Genomic DNA, 16,752 nt, shown 5'->3' with positions numbered 1-16,752 from the left:
CTTTGGTCAACTTTGTACTTTAATAATGCAGAGCCGATAATGGCGACAACAACATAGCATCGTACGCGCAGTCATCGAGATTTCCATAAATTCTGGTTAAGGTATGTGTTTTTAAAGCTAAAAACAGCGTTCAGATGTTCTTTATTTCTTTCTTCATCATTAACGATGTATATAAATAGACATGATTGCGTTTTGTCGCCAGTTTGCTTTCATTCAATGCCAGTTGCGTGACCAAAGTACCAGAAGTTTTTCACTAAATTTGACCTCAGAGCAGCTTGCGTTATGAGCTCTCGTGTTTAAAAAAATGAGTAGCCCAAAAATATTATTGCATTTTCGTGTAGACGAAACATTGCTCTTTCACCAAGATATAGTTTTGAATCTATAGGCGATGTAGAAATGGCTAAAAAGATGCCCTGGTTTTGATGTATTTTTTGTACTGAAAAAATGCCAAAGATTCAAAAATTCACTAAATAATCAATCTTATATTAATCGTAATAATTGTATAATGTGAATGTCAACTATTATGTGTTCTATCAAAATATTGTATTGGTTTTTAGTTTGCATTGAAATGAAACTTTTTAGAGAGTTCATAACGAGGCGTACTTTTCACCCTTGAAAACCCGCCTGGAAGCGAGAAAACCGAAAATGTCATTTTTCGGCGAGAAAATTGTTTTTTTCAAGTTTTTTATTTTTTTCTGAGAATCAGTTCAACTAATGTAATCTTCTGGTAAGGAAAAGAAAATTTTCATTTTTTAAATTTTTTCCGACAATAGTCGATATTTACGGACAGCCTCTCTTAATGGTCCTAAAATCTGGAATTCTATTTCTGAACAAATAAAATCCTGCTCCTCTAAAAAAATATTTAAAAAGAATCTTGCTAAAACGTTTCTAGTCCAATATTAGCCAGTGATGATATTATTTCTTTTTTCATTTTCAACTAATTATTATGCCTTTCTTCTTTTTTGTCATTATAAATGTATTATTAGCATGTGTAAAAATAGACCCAAGTTATTTATCTTTTTAATGTAATATTTGTGAATAGGCTACCTGACTCGATTAGTTGTTTGACTACTTCAGGTAACCTAACACCTTCTTCTTTTTTTCTATTATTAGCTGCAAAATGTAATAAGCATATCTTAATGTGGTGTAGATAAATAACACACTATCATTAAGCTTATTTCTCATCGTGACAACGTCATTGTTTTGATAAGCAAAATACTATGAAAACATCTTTTTAAAGATTAAAATTCGGTGAAGCCCCTTTCTCTTTTTTTTTTTTTTTTATTTCTCATTTTTAAAGTACTTTGTATAATACCTAAATTTAGAGGAGAAATTTAAAAATCTGATTAGATTACATATTTTGTTTATAATTTGAATAGAATTTCACGTAACACGAGTCTTAGAGTCCATAATTGTAGCCCAATAACATTTCATATTTCTAATTTTTAACAAAAAATTTAAATGCTAACTAGTGTTTTTTAATTTTCTAGAGTTGTGAAAAATGGGGAGCAATCAATTTATTTTTTCAGCAAAATATGGGTTATTCGTGGGTTATATGTTTACGTTGTTCGCACGTTTTTACTGTAAAAAAGGCGAGCTTCCACGCATTCTGACAGATAAACGAAGGTCGTGACCCCCATTTTTATTTGCTTATTTTACTTCTACTATGATATGTACTCTCATCATGCAAAATATATCAAAAGCCTTTTAGAAATGACAGGATGCCTGAAATGGTAAAACACGGGTCTATTCAAATGACATTCAATACCAAGGACCATTTTCATTCTGATAGCGTCTTTCGCACCATTCACATTCTTCTTCTTTTTTTTTTTTTGGTCCAGAAAAGAAGTGAATAGTAACAAACAAAAGAACATGATACGAGCATCATCCCGGATGCTAAAGTATAACGTAACCCCAATGGCATCCTTCTTGTGTGTGGTGACGTTAGTGTACAGTGGAATAAGATTAGATGCTGCTAGGGCTTTTACACTGGCAATGATATTAGACATTTGTGCCCAATCCATAGCTGTAAATGCTTTATCAAATGTTATCAACCTGAGAGATTCAATAGTTTCCATAAATAGGATTGAGGAATTCCTATGTAATCGTCCTACATCAGCTGATATAAGTGCAAGTGCCAGAATATCATCAAACGATGCTCAACCGTGTAGAATTGGAAATTTGACTTTTACCAAAAATACTGATAGCAGGAGAGCAACATTTATCGAACTGGACACTGAGCCCAGAGTAAATATAACCGAGATGTCAGCAGCCTGGACAAGTCAACAAAAGAGTGTTTTACACCAAGTCTCGATGGTAGTACGATCAAACCAGTTACTTATGGTCACAGGACCTGTTGGCAGTGGAAAGAGCTCTTTACTGATGGCCATTCAAGGGGAAATTCCCACAACTGAAGGGAAAATTACGGTCCATGGTCAAACAGCTTATGTTAGCCAAATACCTTGGATCTTTTCGGCTTCCATTCGTGATAATATTGTCTTTGGACGACCATTTGACGAGTCTCGATACAAGAGAATACTAGAAATATGTGACCTTCAGAAAGACATCAAGTGCTTCCCTCATGAAGACTTGACCATCATTGGTCAGAGAGGTGTAGGTCTCAGTGGTGGTCAGCGTGCAAGACTCAGTCTAGCTCGCGCAGTCTACTCAGAAGCAGATATCTTTTTACTGGATGACCCACTCAGTGCAGTTGATGCCAGGGTTGGACAACACATCTTTGATAAGTGTATCTGTGGAGAGCTGTCGAATCGAGTAAGAATTCTGGTGACCCATCAAGTACAATACCTTCCACGAGCTGACAAGATAGCAGTGGTAAGAGATGGTGCTGTTGTTCTCGGGACATACTCGGAATTGATCGAAAACGGAGTAGTAGATACCTTACAGAAAAGACATGAAGACACTACTAGCGACTACACATTGCATGAAGACGTCGTTCATTATAAAGATGATAATTCTAAAGACATGAGGGAGGAAGATGAGGACCGAACTACTGGTACGGTGTCTTGGCGTCTGTACTGGAGGTTTTTCAAGGCTGGATTACCCTCTGTTATCATTGTTTGCCTTGTTTTATTTTACATCATCGCTCAAGGTATTTATAATGAGAATAATTTATGATTTACACATCACCCTTTCTATATGGATATAATCAAAGGCGCTTTACATTGAGTAGTGAATTTCAGATTGCTTTTTATGGAATTTACAATCATGAGAGACGGTTAGTATGAGGTTTAGGCACTGAGGGTGGTCACTGCCAGAGTTTGTTTACGTCCTCCGATATTGGTTATGATGATGTTTTGTGGAGAAACGGGGCCGCCATTTAAAGAGGTCATCCGAGCCACTCGAGAGTGTAACCATTTGTACCAGATGTATATGAAGATGTAGGATGTATACAAAGGCAGCAGTTTCTCCTCAATTATTTTAAGAACCCGATTGTTGGTCCGGCCGGGATTCGAACCACGACCTCCCGCACGAAAGTCCGATGCTCAACCAACGGCTGGGCCAACCAAGCGGTTAGCGGTAATTTGGCAATTTGGTAATTTGAGACTTTGAGACTCCTAGAATAGTAAGGTTACCTGGACTAAAAAAAATAGCCATATACGTTTACTATTATTAATTTCATGGACGAAACAAAATTCATCTATATCTTTGGTATCTCTCTCAAGGTAATTTGACATTAAATATAACGTGCGTATAGTTAGCTCAACTTGTAAGAACGTGGTCTGTTTTGTGGAAGGTCGAGTCACAACCGGACCAAGTGACTCAGGGTCTTAAATACTGATAAGAGATGTTGTTGCTTTTGCTAATTACATCAGAAACATATTTAGACCTTAATGTTTTCTTGGAAAATGAACCGTAGGTTCAGTCGCCAAACCCTTCTTTATCCTGTAAATTGACCTGATAAAAGAACCTGTGGAATAGACCCTCGTTGTTTGTTGCGCACATTTCAGACCAGTATGATGCCACTCTTGGAAGTTGATTCTTTCATGTGTAAATATTTTAACGTTCGTCATGAAAAAAAAACATTCTCAAGGGAATGTCATGTGATCTAATATGATGGGCAATTTGCATACGAAGCTCAAGAGGTCTATTTAGTAGTAAAGTAGTGGATCTCGATTTGGAGTCTTTCCTGGTGTAGCAAGCTTAATGTATTCTGGGTTAGAGTTTCTTGTTTTGCAGAGTATTGTTTAGCTCCAAATTCATTATCCTTGCGTATTTGTTTTATTGTCTTCATGCTACAGGCGCCTTCCAGCACCAAGAAAGAGCCCCAATTTGAAGCATAACACTGATAGACTAACGATTCCCTCATGATTGTAAGCTGCATGGTTGCTAGCAGCGCCTTAATACGCATCATCATCATTATAATCATCATTCTCCTACTCCTGTTAGTGATAACTGAATGTTAAAGATCCGCAAAAATGCAATACTTCCCATCGGAATATCAAGAAAATAACTTTCACCAGTGTTTATTACAACCTCAAAACATTAAAATAGAAAATTATTTTAGAAAAGTTTCGGCTGATTTAAATCTACGAACATTTTTGTTCAAGATGCACTTGAATATTGTGTAATGGACAAACGGTCATTCATTCTGTTCCTTACTCAAAGTAACGTACTTTCTCTTTCGTAGCGTCATCGGTGGTTCCAACTTGGTGGATGTCACGAATAGTTCATATGACACTACAGGAGCAAAGAGGTTCCTTCTCCTTAGGCGTGTTTGGTGGTTTGGTTGGAGCATCGTTAATTCTTTTCTTAGTAAAAGACTTGGCTTTTGTAAGTGCAATTTTGATGTCTACAAGAAAGTTGCACGACAAGATGACACTGGCTGTTATCAAGTCTCCTGTTCTGTTCTTTGATACCAATCCTGCTGGACGAATAATGAACCGCTTTTCCAAAGATATCGGTGCTATGGATGATCTGCTGCCCATACAATTCCTTTACTCGGTTCCTATTTGCTTGAATATAGTTATAGTTATATTGCTAGCTTTGGTAGTTAGCCTGTGGATCGCTGTTGCTGTCATTCCACTGGCAATGCTGTTATTTTTGATTGCTGCGTATTATCTAAAGAGTTCTCGTGAGCTGAAGAGAATAGAAGCGATAAGATGCAGCCCTGTCTATGACCATGTTGCCGAAACCATTACAGGGTTAGAAGTCATTCGAACATCAGGGGCGGAAGAAGAATGCTGCAACAAATTGTTAAGGTAAAAAACTGCATAACCTTATTTACTAGTCAAATGCGAGTGTGTTGAATAAACAGTGCCTTTGGTTTGACATGGTCAGGGTGGCTATCGTCAGTTCCGAGAAAGTAATGAAATTTAGTCTTCCATGGCAGGTGATGCTGCTTGTAACCTCTTTCACAAACAACTCAGTTCGTCGGAGACACTTTTCATTGTTGTAAATTCATTTACGAATCCCACTTCCCCATAGTTATGACGTGTAAAAGTGTAAATTGATATCACTGAGATGGTTTTGAGAAAAATCCTTGGATTTAACTCGAGAGCCTAGGAAAGATCAGTAACCAGTAAACTATGCGAACCATTTCAAGGTTTGATTGACACAAACGTTGTGTTCAATAAATCTTTACTAATTTTAAATTGTTTGCAGGTTTAGCACCAACACTTGACGGCAGCCATGTAAGATGGATGGAACAATACAGTCGTTTTACATGAGAATTCAATTGCCAAGAGTAAAGGAATTTAATTGTTCTGCCATATAACCACAGGAAGCCTAAACAGTATTACGGGATGGGCACGTGATGGTGCAAAACCTCTATTTATGTTCTTGTCGTCCTTACGCACTAACGACTTTAATTTCACAGGCTTCAAGATGAACATACCAAAGCCTTTTTCCTAGTCATGGCAACATCTCGCTGGCTTGGACTGTACTTAGATTTACTGTGTGCCTTTTTCTTGGTGGGGGTAGCCATCGTAGGACTGGTTGCCATTCACGATCACGGTAAATATACAAATATCAGTTCTTGCAAATGATTGATTAGTGCAATTAGATCTGACAGAATGAAGGCAAAATAGTTTTATTTCGAACGTTTTTATTCTCAGGTTTGGCTGGAATGTTGCTGTCACTTTCTATCGCTCTTTTCGGTACTACCCAATACGGTATACGCCTGTCTACTGATGTCGAGAGTCAAATGACGTCAGTCGAACGAGTGATGAAGTATACTGAGCTACCTTCTGAACCTGGGTACACCAGACAAGACAAACCATCAGATGACTGGCCAAGTCAAGGTTCATTGTCTATACGAGACTTGTCCATGGTGTATTTAGAAGGTGGACCCTCAGTACTAAAGGACATCATTCTTGATGTTCAACCCAAAGAGAAGATTGGTATCGTAGGTCGCACTGGAGCAGGCAAGTCATCTCTTGTAGCTGCTCTCTTTCGGATGCCCGATCCTCAAGGCCAAGTATTTATTGACGGTGTTGATCTTGGCACCATTGATATACAGGCTGTGCGCAGATCCATGGCTGTTATCACTCAAGACCCTGTGCTCTTTGCTGGAAGTCTTAGAAAGAATCTAGATCCATTCAATCGTTTTACAGACCAGGCTATCTGGACAGCACTTGATGAAGTACAACTGATGAAGAAAGTCAGCAAACAGCACCAACAGCTAGACTACTGCGTAGGGGAAGGAGGGTCAGGATTTAGTGTCGGTGAACGACAACTGCTGTGTCTTGCTCGAGCATTATTACAGAAGTGTAAAATACTTGTGCTGGATGAAGCAACAGCCAACGTGGATTACAGGACAGATCACCTCATTCAGCAAGTAATCAGGCAAAAGTTTACCAAGTGTACTGTGCTGACCATAGCTCATCGAGTGAACACCATCATGGACTATGACAAGGTAGTGGTTCTTGACCATGGTCACGTGGTGGAATACGATAATCCCAGAGTTCTTGCTGGGAAAGAGAATGGCTTCTTTTCAAGATTGATAAAGGGACATACCATGAAGGTCTGATAAAATGTGATGTAGTTGGTAGTTAGGTTGCTACATACAAAAGTTTGCTGAACTGATTCACAAGTATACTGGAATAGAGCCACCATTGTCAGTGCCACGACGATGAAATTTAAATGTCCAATTTTCACTTTAATTAAACACATTTTAAAGCACCGTTACAAAAGAAGAAAACTGGTGTTTTTCGTTTTTCGTTAACAATTTTGGTTCGAAAGACATATAATTTTAAAAGTTTATGCTAATTAGGATGCTGATGCCGTTATATTGTGATCGGCTCAGTTTCCTTCAACATAGATTTCAGCATATCTCTAAGAATATTTGCTGTATACTTGTATTATCAAGATATGAAACATGAAAATGCAAAAACTGTGATTGCTTTTGTGACGTTATCATATAATCAGTTATTGGCCTTATGTAACCTGAACCCTCAAGGGTGTGTATCAGTAACTGAGTTACTCGAGTAAAGAGACACACACACACGAATCTTGTAGTTATTTTTACCCTTTGCTCGGATCCTCTGTCTCAGTTGAGACAATACTGTCGACAATACTTCGTCTAGAAACGATACAGCTTTGGCAGCACGCTGGTGTCCAGGCCCCTAACAGCGATTTTAACCTTTTTTCACTTGATTGCTTTGTAATTTTTTAACTTGAGCAGAAAATTGTTGAATGAATTTGTGTCCTCCACTTTAACATTTATTTTAAACTTGCCTTTTTCGATACGTCTCTCGTAAAGGTAGAAATTTTAAAAACCTGATTTTTAAATAAGGGTGGCCTTGAACCAACGTCGTTGTTATGGTAACTTATCTCCGTAATTATTTTTGAAGAACAGCTAGAGTTCTATAACGCTACTAAATTGGGTTAATTTTGATTGAAATTGGGCTGAGATATAGCTTATCATATTGTTAGGCTGCTCAAGTATTGAGAATATGACGTAAGCATGAAAAATGGCCGCCATTTTTTTAAACTCCAATATCTTTAGAGCATATGTCGTTATTGCGGATGGACACGTTTGTTGACTAGCTCTGCCAAAACTGACGCTATGGCCATGAAGGAATATGAAGGAATTTGCCCCATTTTACCTAAAAATTAAACATCTAGAACGACAGTCAGAAAAAATGAGACATAAATGAGACGAATTTTTTTGAAGAATTATTTGCACGACACAGTTTTCTTGAGCTTAAAAGTACCCTCAAACAAGTGAGAATTTTATCATGGCCGTCCGGATACAACGGAAAAGAGACGTTTTTACTGTATGTAATGTCAATATGATATTGTTCAAGACCTTGAAAAGACATTCTTAGGTAAATGTTTTTAATCTGCTACAATCGACCAAATATGTCTAAATACGTTGTTTTTCAAGGATCATTTTTGCATACATTAGCAAGTAAATGACTGCCAAATTAAAATTATATTTTTCAAACCTTTTATAAGCCGTTTGAGATCAATACTTAGCAAATGTGAGTGTTTTTTTTGAAGACAGAGCAGAACTTACTCCCAGGTGCTTCACAAACCATGTAATTCTCTGTGTAGTGACGACCATTTGCACAAAACCGAAAGCATTGCGTGGCCATTGGCGACAGGATAATAAATAGTGTGCATGTGAGTTATTCAAAAAAGTGTATTCAAATAAATAAAGAGACTAAAACTTTGATCCCCCGTTATTCTACATTTTGTACATGTAATCCTCCTAACGTTTTAGCATTTAAAAGCCGTTCGTTTTAGCAGCTCCTGGCCGTTCAAATCCGAGCAAAATGGAAGGTGATAAATGAGGGTCCTGTAAGCGGGATCCTTATTCCCATTTCCCAACCCAAATTTTATTTAAATCCCAGTTCAAATCCCACAGTCCTAGCCTATGTTTTGCTCAAATCTCAATCTTATTACCATTTTAGATTGTTGTTGTTGTTGTTGTTTTTTTTTTTTTGTTTGTTTATGAATCCCAGTCCCAGTATGCATGAAATCCCATTTTCCCAGCCCAAGAAAGGCATTTTACCCCTTCAGGACACTCTAAATACAGCTAAGTTTTGATCACAGCGTGGGTGGCTCGGGATTAAAATTATACGAAGATCGAAAACGTGTCTTACAGAAATACAGAAAGACTATCTAATATCCCAGTTTAACATTTAGTTAGCAAACCGGACATAAAGACAACTTTTTAAAAATAAGTCACATCCACACACAGTATTATGATCCCGTCGCCGATGGTCACGCAATGCTTTCGTGGTTTTGTGTGTTATGACCGTCACATGATTTGTGAAGCAGTTGGAAGTAAATGCTGCTCTATCTTCAGAGAAAAAAATCACATTTGTTAAGTATTGATATCTCAAACGGCTTATGAAAGATTTTAAAGTATTATTATAATTTTGGCAGTCATTAATACGATTTCACATAACGTTACGTTTTACCTGCAAATAAGCCTTAGATTAAAATAGGAGATAACTAGCTGAAAACTAGTGTGAACTGCGTCGGTGTTTCTAATGAAGCAGTTAAGATAAAATGGGTAAATTTTACACCGTGAAACACTGACGTTTCAGACGCTCTTTTACTCCGACGAAGGACTAGCGTCCGAAACGTCAGTAAGTTTTTTCATCTTTTCACATTGTATAATTTACCCTGTTAGATTAAAAAAGACATGCTAATGAGACAAAGTCGTCGATACACGCTTCGGCCGTAAATAAGTTCAATTCACAAGTACAGTTAAAATCGAAGTTAAAAGACAGTTTAACCGAGTGACAAGAAAAGAAAGAGCTACAGAGAAGTGGCTATTGATGCGCAGGAAACGCATAAAGAATTGTGCAGTAAGGCAGCATGGATACACTCGCACGTGTAAAAAATTTGCTGACTAACGTCGAAGACCAAATTGTGAAGGGGCAGTGAAATTGAAATGCAGAATTGATGTTTCAGTGAATCATCAGTCTGCCTTGTAATGTCTAGGTTAATATAAATTGATTTAATTTTTGTTCAAAGCGAAAAACTTTCCAAAAATACACATTTTCCATTTTCTTTCTGGTGTTTATTTATTATTTTGTTTTTAAATTATCAAATTTTTAAAACTTCTGAAGAATTAAAATAAATTCTAGCTTAAGGCCAATTTAGACGGCACAACTTTTGCTTACAACTTGTACACGCGAGAGTTTTAGCACGTGTTGTAGCCGCTATCTAGACGAGCACAACTTTCAACTTACTACACAAAAAAAGTTGCACGTAATTTGCTCGGTTTGTTGTTTAGGAGACTGGGGACGGCAACAAACAAGATGGCGGACAGAAAGCGTGTGGCTGACAGTAGTACAGCGGAAAAAAAAATATTTAAAAGAAAGAAACTGGAACCTCCAATTTGACCTAGCTAGAACTATAGCACGGGAATTTATGAGCAAAATAGCAACATCACATGTCTAAACATGAAAACTATAAGCATTCAAGTCACAAAATAGCACGATTAATCAACTTTACTCGCTGCATTGCTGCAGCTCTATGATCTTTGTTGAAATAAAACGAGTGTTTACAGTTGAATAAAACTTCCTCTTTTGCCCATCCGCTTACCAACCTTTCGATCTCAACGCTCGAAAATTTCTTTTCTTCGTCTTTGCATTGTTTTGTTTTTGTCGTTGTTTTCGTAACATTTGGAAGTGCCATTTCTGGTTCCGGTTCCATATCGTCCAAAATCGTCACCCTCTCCCCCTCAGTCTTGCTTTTTTCGTAAAAATTGCTCACAATTTTTTCATGTTGTGTACAACAGTTGTGAGCAGGTTGTACGGTCAATTTAGACTGAGCAATTCGAGTTGTAGGGATGTCGTCAGCATACGGGCGTACAAGTTGTAGGCAAAAGTTGTGCTGTCTAGATAGGCCTTTATAAAAACTATCTGATTTTGTTGATATAATATTATCTATAATTAAAAATATTATGATCCTTGACTGGTGCAGAATCTACAGTCTTTACGGGAAGGAGGGTCTGTTCAGCTGAAAAGAGCAACATATCATTCTTTAACACTGCACATAGTCTAAACTAGTATTTTTATGAGAAAGTTTCTATTGTTTGATACATCAATATTGCTGGTGGCTTCTCACGTGAGTCTAAACGCTCTATACGAAACATGCATAATCTCTAAGGAGGATGTTTAGCACATCTACATATCATCAAACTGTTATCATACTTAGTGAAAAATCCGTTTAAAAGTTTCATTTTCTTGTGATATCTGGCCATCTTCAGGGTCACATGAATTAACTTACAATTGTGCGAGCCAACTATTTGCACGTGAAATATGAACTAAACGGAAAACTAAAACTGTGTGAGATAAGATTGTATGTTAGAATAAAAAATATAGGAAAAAGGCGCGAGTGAGTAGCAAGATCTAATAGTAATGGAACTAAATGATAATGCACTATCTAGTTAATTGATAAATAAATAAATAAATAAACAAACAAATAAACAAACAACCAAACAAATAAATGAATAAATGGATAAATGAATAAATAAATAAATTAATTAATAAGTAAACAAATGAATAAATAAATAAATGAATGAATAAATAAATGAATAAGTAAATAAATAAATTGAAAAAATTAATAAATATATGAATGAATGAATGAATGAAAATGAATAAAAGGAAAAATGAATAAACAAATTATGATATTAATAAAAGACTAAAATAATATTAACAAAAAACTAAAATACAAAACACTTGAATTATTATCATACTAAACTGGCTGTCTTCCATCTGTCTTGAGAGCCAATTGGAAGAAGGTATTCGTTTGACTGAGTAACTTGATCCCTAGCTCTCTAAACGACAACACGTTTTAAAAATCCTTCATTAGTATTGGAGAACATCCTGAGAGACATCAGTGAATGATAAATGGGTGGAAAATATCAACGTCTTGCCTCTGACACAGGTTCCAAGACGTTAAAAAAGGGGTATTTTCTCCTATCTTTTCTTTACCTGGTTAAATGGGCTCCTGAAATTGGGATACCAACGACCTCTCGTTGATGACGATCTGTTGGAGCTGTCAGACGAAAACAAGGCACAAGGTCTAGTAGCCAAGTTACACGGGCTATGGATGGAAGAGATTAACAGTGCTAAGAAGAAAGGCAGAAAACCCCGTCTTTGGAAGGCCATGTTCAAACTATTCCTTCGAGATGTCATTCTCTTTACTGCTTTGAAACTGATTGATGAAGCTATGGCGATTACTTTGGTAGTATCAGTGTGGTTTTATCTAAAGTTCTTAGAAGAAGGATCCCACATGGATCAGACCTACGCTGTTGGTATAGTTGCTAATATTGGGATTCCAAGTCTGATTAAGGTGTTCTTCTATCATCATTCTGATTACTTGACTGTGTTGATGGGTGTGAGGTTGAAAAGTGCTGTTATAGGTTTGATCCATAAAAAGGTGAGGTGATAAAGGGGTAAAGGTGGAATCAAAAGGATTTATTATAATCTTATTGTTGTCGTTATTTTACTGACACAGATCACTGAATCTAGACGTAGCGATCTCTCCAAGTTCACAACCGGTCATATAGTGAATCTAGTGTCCAACGATGCGAAAAGGATGGACAAGTTAGGCATATCACTAGCAGAAGTACTATCAACCCCATTTGTTTTCCTTGTAGTCGTACTTCTACCTTTATTGGTTGGTTGGCCATCCTTGTCTTGCCTTCTATTGATGCTAGTCTTGATCATTATAAATTTACTACTCACACAACTGTATACTAACATTCGCCTTGAGCAAGCCAAAGTCACAGACAAGCGATTGACCGTAATGAGTGAGATCATCTGTGGAATACGAGTTGTAAAGATTATAAGCTTGGGAATGGAAATACAACGAAACAGTTCAAGAATTACGAGGGTATTTTCAAATGCTATTCTATTAATATTACTTTATATGTGGAAAATGAGCATCAGTTCGTTCCTCGTGTAGGCTGTTCTCAGTGTTGTCAGGCAACGCTCCCTCTCCCCTAACGGCTGCTCACATTATGACAACATTCCTTTCCCTTTGTTCCATAAAACACCAATTTTTTACTTTCCCTTTACAAACTCATTAATAATTCATGAAGAAAACACAATAGAAAAGTAGTATAGGGAATGGGGGTTCCAGCGCAATCTCAACACGGGCAAGACCCGTGTCAAAAATCCACCTACGGAAACAACCCACTCCAAGTGTGGTTGGGGGCAACAGCGCAAATATGTTAGTCTATATATGGAGTGCGAAGATTGTAAGAGAACTTTTAAGAAAGAAGCGGATTTGAAAAAGCATTTGAAAATGAAGACGAAGTGTATGAGCAGTTATGATTGTGGATGTGGTAAGAAGTTCGAGACTAAGGTTAAATTGTTTTGGCATTGTCAGGACTGTGAGTACGACTACGACGACTTAAAAAGTGCTTGGTATTAGGTATAAAATATTTCCTATTATATAGATGGAATCCCAAAGCAACTTCAGCACGGTGTCAATACCCGGTAACGGTGAGATTGACGTTAGACAGTTTTGGCGTCAGTCAGAAAGGAAGGTTAAAAGGACTCTCCGAAAAGGTATAGAAGAATTAGGAGCCCTGAAAGCGAGCATAATGGTAGAAGTAAGTTTGTCAAAAGACGAGGTAATGACGACAGCAATGTTGCGATCAAAGTCGTTAGTGATATTAGAATCCACGAATCTGGATAGGTCACTCAGTGAAGCCTTAGAAGCAATAATGGAGTCGCTGTCTAACTACACGAAAGAAGGATCGGGTTGGACAGTAGAGGAGGTTGAAGGAATAGAGATAAGTATAGCCAGGTACGTACCCATACGAGGGGGGAGTTACGTACCGCTACCAACGTGGGTAGAAAGGAAGAAGGCTATTGTAAACGTGAAGAATGAAGACAATCGATGCTTTATGTGGGCAATCAGGTCTGCACTGTATCCAGCAGAGAAGGATCCCTGTAGGACAAGTAAGTATCCCACAGATGATTTAGAGTGGGATGGTGTGGAATTTCCCATGCAGTTGATAGACATCCCCATATTTGAGGAAATAAACGATCTAGCAATTAACGTTTACGGAGTCAGAGAGCAGACGATAGTACCGTTAGTTCTGTCAAAAAGTAAAGGAGAGCGCGTACATTTATTCTACCACGGCGGACACTACTCATGGGTTAAACACATTAGCAGACTATTCTACAGACATACTAAGCACAAAGGCAAAAAGTACTTCTGTGACTGCTGCTTGCTGTCATTTACATCCTTAAATACCCTAAAGAAACACGATGAGATCTGCCGCGGAGTCGAAGAAGTGGCGCAACGGATCCAGATGCCCACCAACAAAGAGCTTTCATACGCAGACCATCAAAAGCAGATGCAAGTGCCTTACGTGATATATGCAGACTTCGAAGCGTTGATAACTAAGGAAGAGCAGAAACGTGGCGCCACGAATAAGGTAGGATTACACGAGATCTGCTCCTTTGGTTACATAGTAGTCAGATCAGACGGTAAAGCAAACCCTCCTGTGATTTACCGAGGTAAGAACGCAGCTAATGAGTTTCTAGAAGCATTGCGAGAAGAGGAGGGGGAGATAAGAGAACAATTAAGACGTCCAAAGAAGATGGAATTTACCAAAGAGAACCAGGAGGCTTTTAACAAGGCAAAAAAATGCCACATTTGTCAACATACGCTTCTTCAGTTTGGAAGACGAGCCAAGAAAGCGTGGGATGAAGATGGAAAGTATCTAGGAGAAGCTCATTTTAAATGCGGGAAGTATGCTAAGAAAGGTGAGAAGCCGGGAAAGCCCTCCACGCACTGCATTCACTGCCACAAAGCATTTGTTGAGGATTTCTATGTGGATAAGGTTAGGGATCACTGCCACATCACTGGTAAATACAGAGGAGCGGCTCATTGGAAATGCAATATAAACTTCAAAGTAAATCCAGACATGGAGATTCCGGTGTTCTTTCACAACCTCCGCGGTTACGACTCCCATTTGCTACTACAAGGAACAGACGGCTCCGACGTCAAATGCATACCCAACAACAAAGAGCGCTACATGTCCGTAACTGTGGGTAAGCTAAAGTTCTTAGATTCGCAGCAGTTTATGGCGGACTCCTTAGCAAACCTCGTAAAGTATAACACCAACTTTCCCATTTCCAGTCAATATGGCGCGGAAAGGAAAGGAGTCTACCCATATGAATACATGGATTCCTGGGATCGATTCAAAGAGTCCCTACCACCCAAAGATCGCTTCTACAGCACCCTAAACGAGTCCGGTATAAAGGATGAGGAGTACCAGCATGCGTTAGACGTGTGGGAAAAGTACTCCTGTGAGAACATGGGGGACTACCACGACATCTACCTAAGGTCTGACGTAGTGCTGCTTGCAGATGTTTTCCAAAGCTTCAGAAAGATGGCTATGGAATATTACGGATTGGATCCCGCTAATTTCTACACGGCTCCTGGGCTTAGTTGGAGTGCGCTTCTAAAGAAGACAAACGCGCAACTGGATCTCCTAACGGAGTACGACATGTATCGGTTTATGGAAGACGGTATTCGTGGCGGCGTATGCGGGCCCAGCCGACGTTACGCCCGCGCAAACAACCCCTTAGTAGAGCACGACCCAGAGAAACCAACCACATACATTTACTACCTGGATGCGAATAACCTTTATGGTTGGGCAATGTCACAGTACCTACCTGTGAGAGACTTCGAATGGGATCCAGTGAAGCCGATAGACTTCTACATGCAGGTAGGAAAGGAGGAAGACAAGGGTTACGTCTTAGAAGTGGATCTGGAGTACCCAGAGCGCCTGCACGACGAACACAATGAGTTCCCCTTAGCACCAGAAGCGATAGAGATACCATTTAAGCAGCTAAGTCCGCTGCAAAAGCAAATGTGCCCTGGTTACAAACCGTACAGGAAACTAACTATGAACCTGATGGATAAGAAGAAGTATGTGGTACATTACCGCAACCTGCAGTTCTACGTGCGACACGGAATGCGCGTAGAGAAGATCCACAGAGTCCTAAAATTCACGCAGGAACCCTGGATGCGCCCCTACATTGACTTTAACACGCAAAAGCGTACCGCAGCGAAAAATGACTTCGAGAAAAATCTCTTCAAACTGATGAACAACAGCGTGTTCGGAAAGACAATGGAGAACATCCGCAAGCGCGTAAGCGTAAAAATAGTCAGCACCAAAGAGGAAGCAGAAGCATACGTGTCACAGCCAGGCTTCGTTAGATACGTAGAAATGCTGAACTTCTACGTGATTCACATGAAAAGGGCAAACCTCTTACTAAACAAGCCCGTTTACACAGGCTTTACGGTGCTGGATCTATCGAAGCTGCTTATGTACGAGTTCTACTACGATAAGCTTAAGCCAAAGTACGGAGACCGCTGTCGCCTCCTGTACACAGACACCGACTCCCTAATTCTAGAAGTGCAAACGGAAGACGTTTACAAAGACTGCCTCCCCGACATAGACGAGTACGACACCAGCGGTTACCCGAAGGAGCACTTCCTTTACTCTGCGAAGAATAAGAAGGTAATTGGGAAGATGAAAGACGAAATGTTAGGAAAACCCATCGTGGAATACGTGGGTCTGAAACCAAAGATGTACAGCGTGCTAAAGTTAGACGGCGTAGAAAAGAAAGCTAAAGGCGTAAAAAAGTATGTGGTTAAGAAGGACATTACGCACGAGTCCTACCTCAACGTATTACGAACACGCAAGGAACAGCGGCATAAGATGAACAGCCTGCGCAGCTATGGTCATCAGATACATAACGTCACGCAGGAGAAGGTGTCACTGTCTGCATTTGA

General features: G+C 38.8%; 2 protein-coding genes across 2 annotated transcripts in view; both read left to right on the top strand.

Moving 5' to 3' along the window:
• The window catches only part of LOC116293523 (ATP-binding cassette sub-family C member 4-like), a 33,312-nt gene extending 25,844 nt beyond the window's left edge, over positions 1-7,468 (top strand). The window contains exons 3-6 of the mRNA XM_089034732.1: positions 1,842-3,109; positions 4,649-5,219; positions 5,837-5,973; positions 6,075-7,468. Coding sequence (XP_088890858.1) covers positions 1,842-3,109; positions 4,649-5,219; positions 5,837-5,973; positions 6,075-6,988 — 2,890 coding nt within the window. The 3' untranslated portion in view covers positions 6,989-7,468. The remainder of the gene's footprint in view (positions 1-1,841; positions 3,110-4,648; positions 5,220-5,836; positions 5,974-6,074) is intronic.
• Positions 7,469-11,808: 4,340 nt separating this feature from the next.
• LOC148909240 (ATP-binding cassette sub-family C member 4-like) lies at positions 11,809-12,977 on the top strand. Its single transcript, XM_089034699.1, has 2 exons — positions 11,809-12,366; positions 12,445-12,977. The coding sequence occupies exons 1-2, from the start codon at positions 12,037-12,039 to the stop codon at positions 12,892-12,894; spliced, it is 780 nt and encodes a 259-aa protein (XP_088890825.1). The 5' UTR covers positions 11,809-12,036; the 3' UTR covers positions 12,895-12,977.
• Positions 12,978-16,752: the final 3,775 nt, after the last annotated feature.

This window comes from Actinia tenebrosa, unplaced genomic scaffold (genome assembly GCF_029948245.1).
Source record: "Actinia tenebrosa isolate PJP-AT-01 unplaced genomic scaffold, QUT_ActTen_1.0 PGA_scaffold2__45_contigs__length_23673736, whole genome shotgun sequence".
In the NCBI taxonomy this organism is placed as follows: Eukaryota; Metazoa; Cnidaria; class Anthozoa; order Actiniaria; family Actiniidae; genus Actinia; species Actinia tenebrosa.
This window is presented reverse-complemented; position numbering and strand designations above follow the sequence as displayed.

Excerpts from the sequence above, each read along its gene's own strand:
- LOC148909240 (XM_089034699.1), top strand. The coding sequence starts at position 12,037 with ATGGAAGAGATTAACAGTGCTAAGAAGAAAGGCAGAAAACCCCGTCTT. Across the intron at positions 12,367-12,444 it reads TAGGTTTGATCCATAAAAAG|ATCACTGAATCTAGACGTAG; the intron begins GTGAGGTGATAA and ends TTACTGACACAG.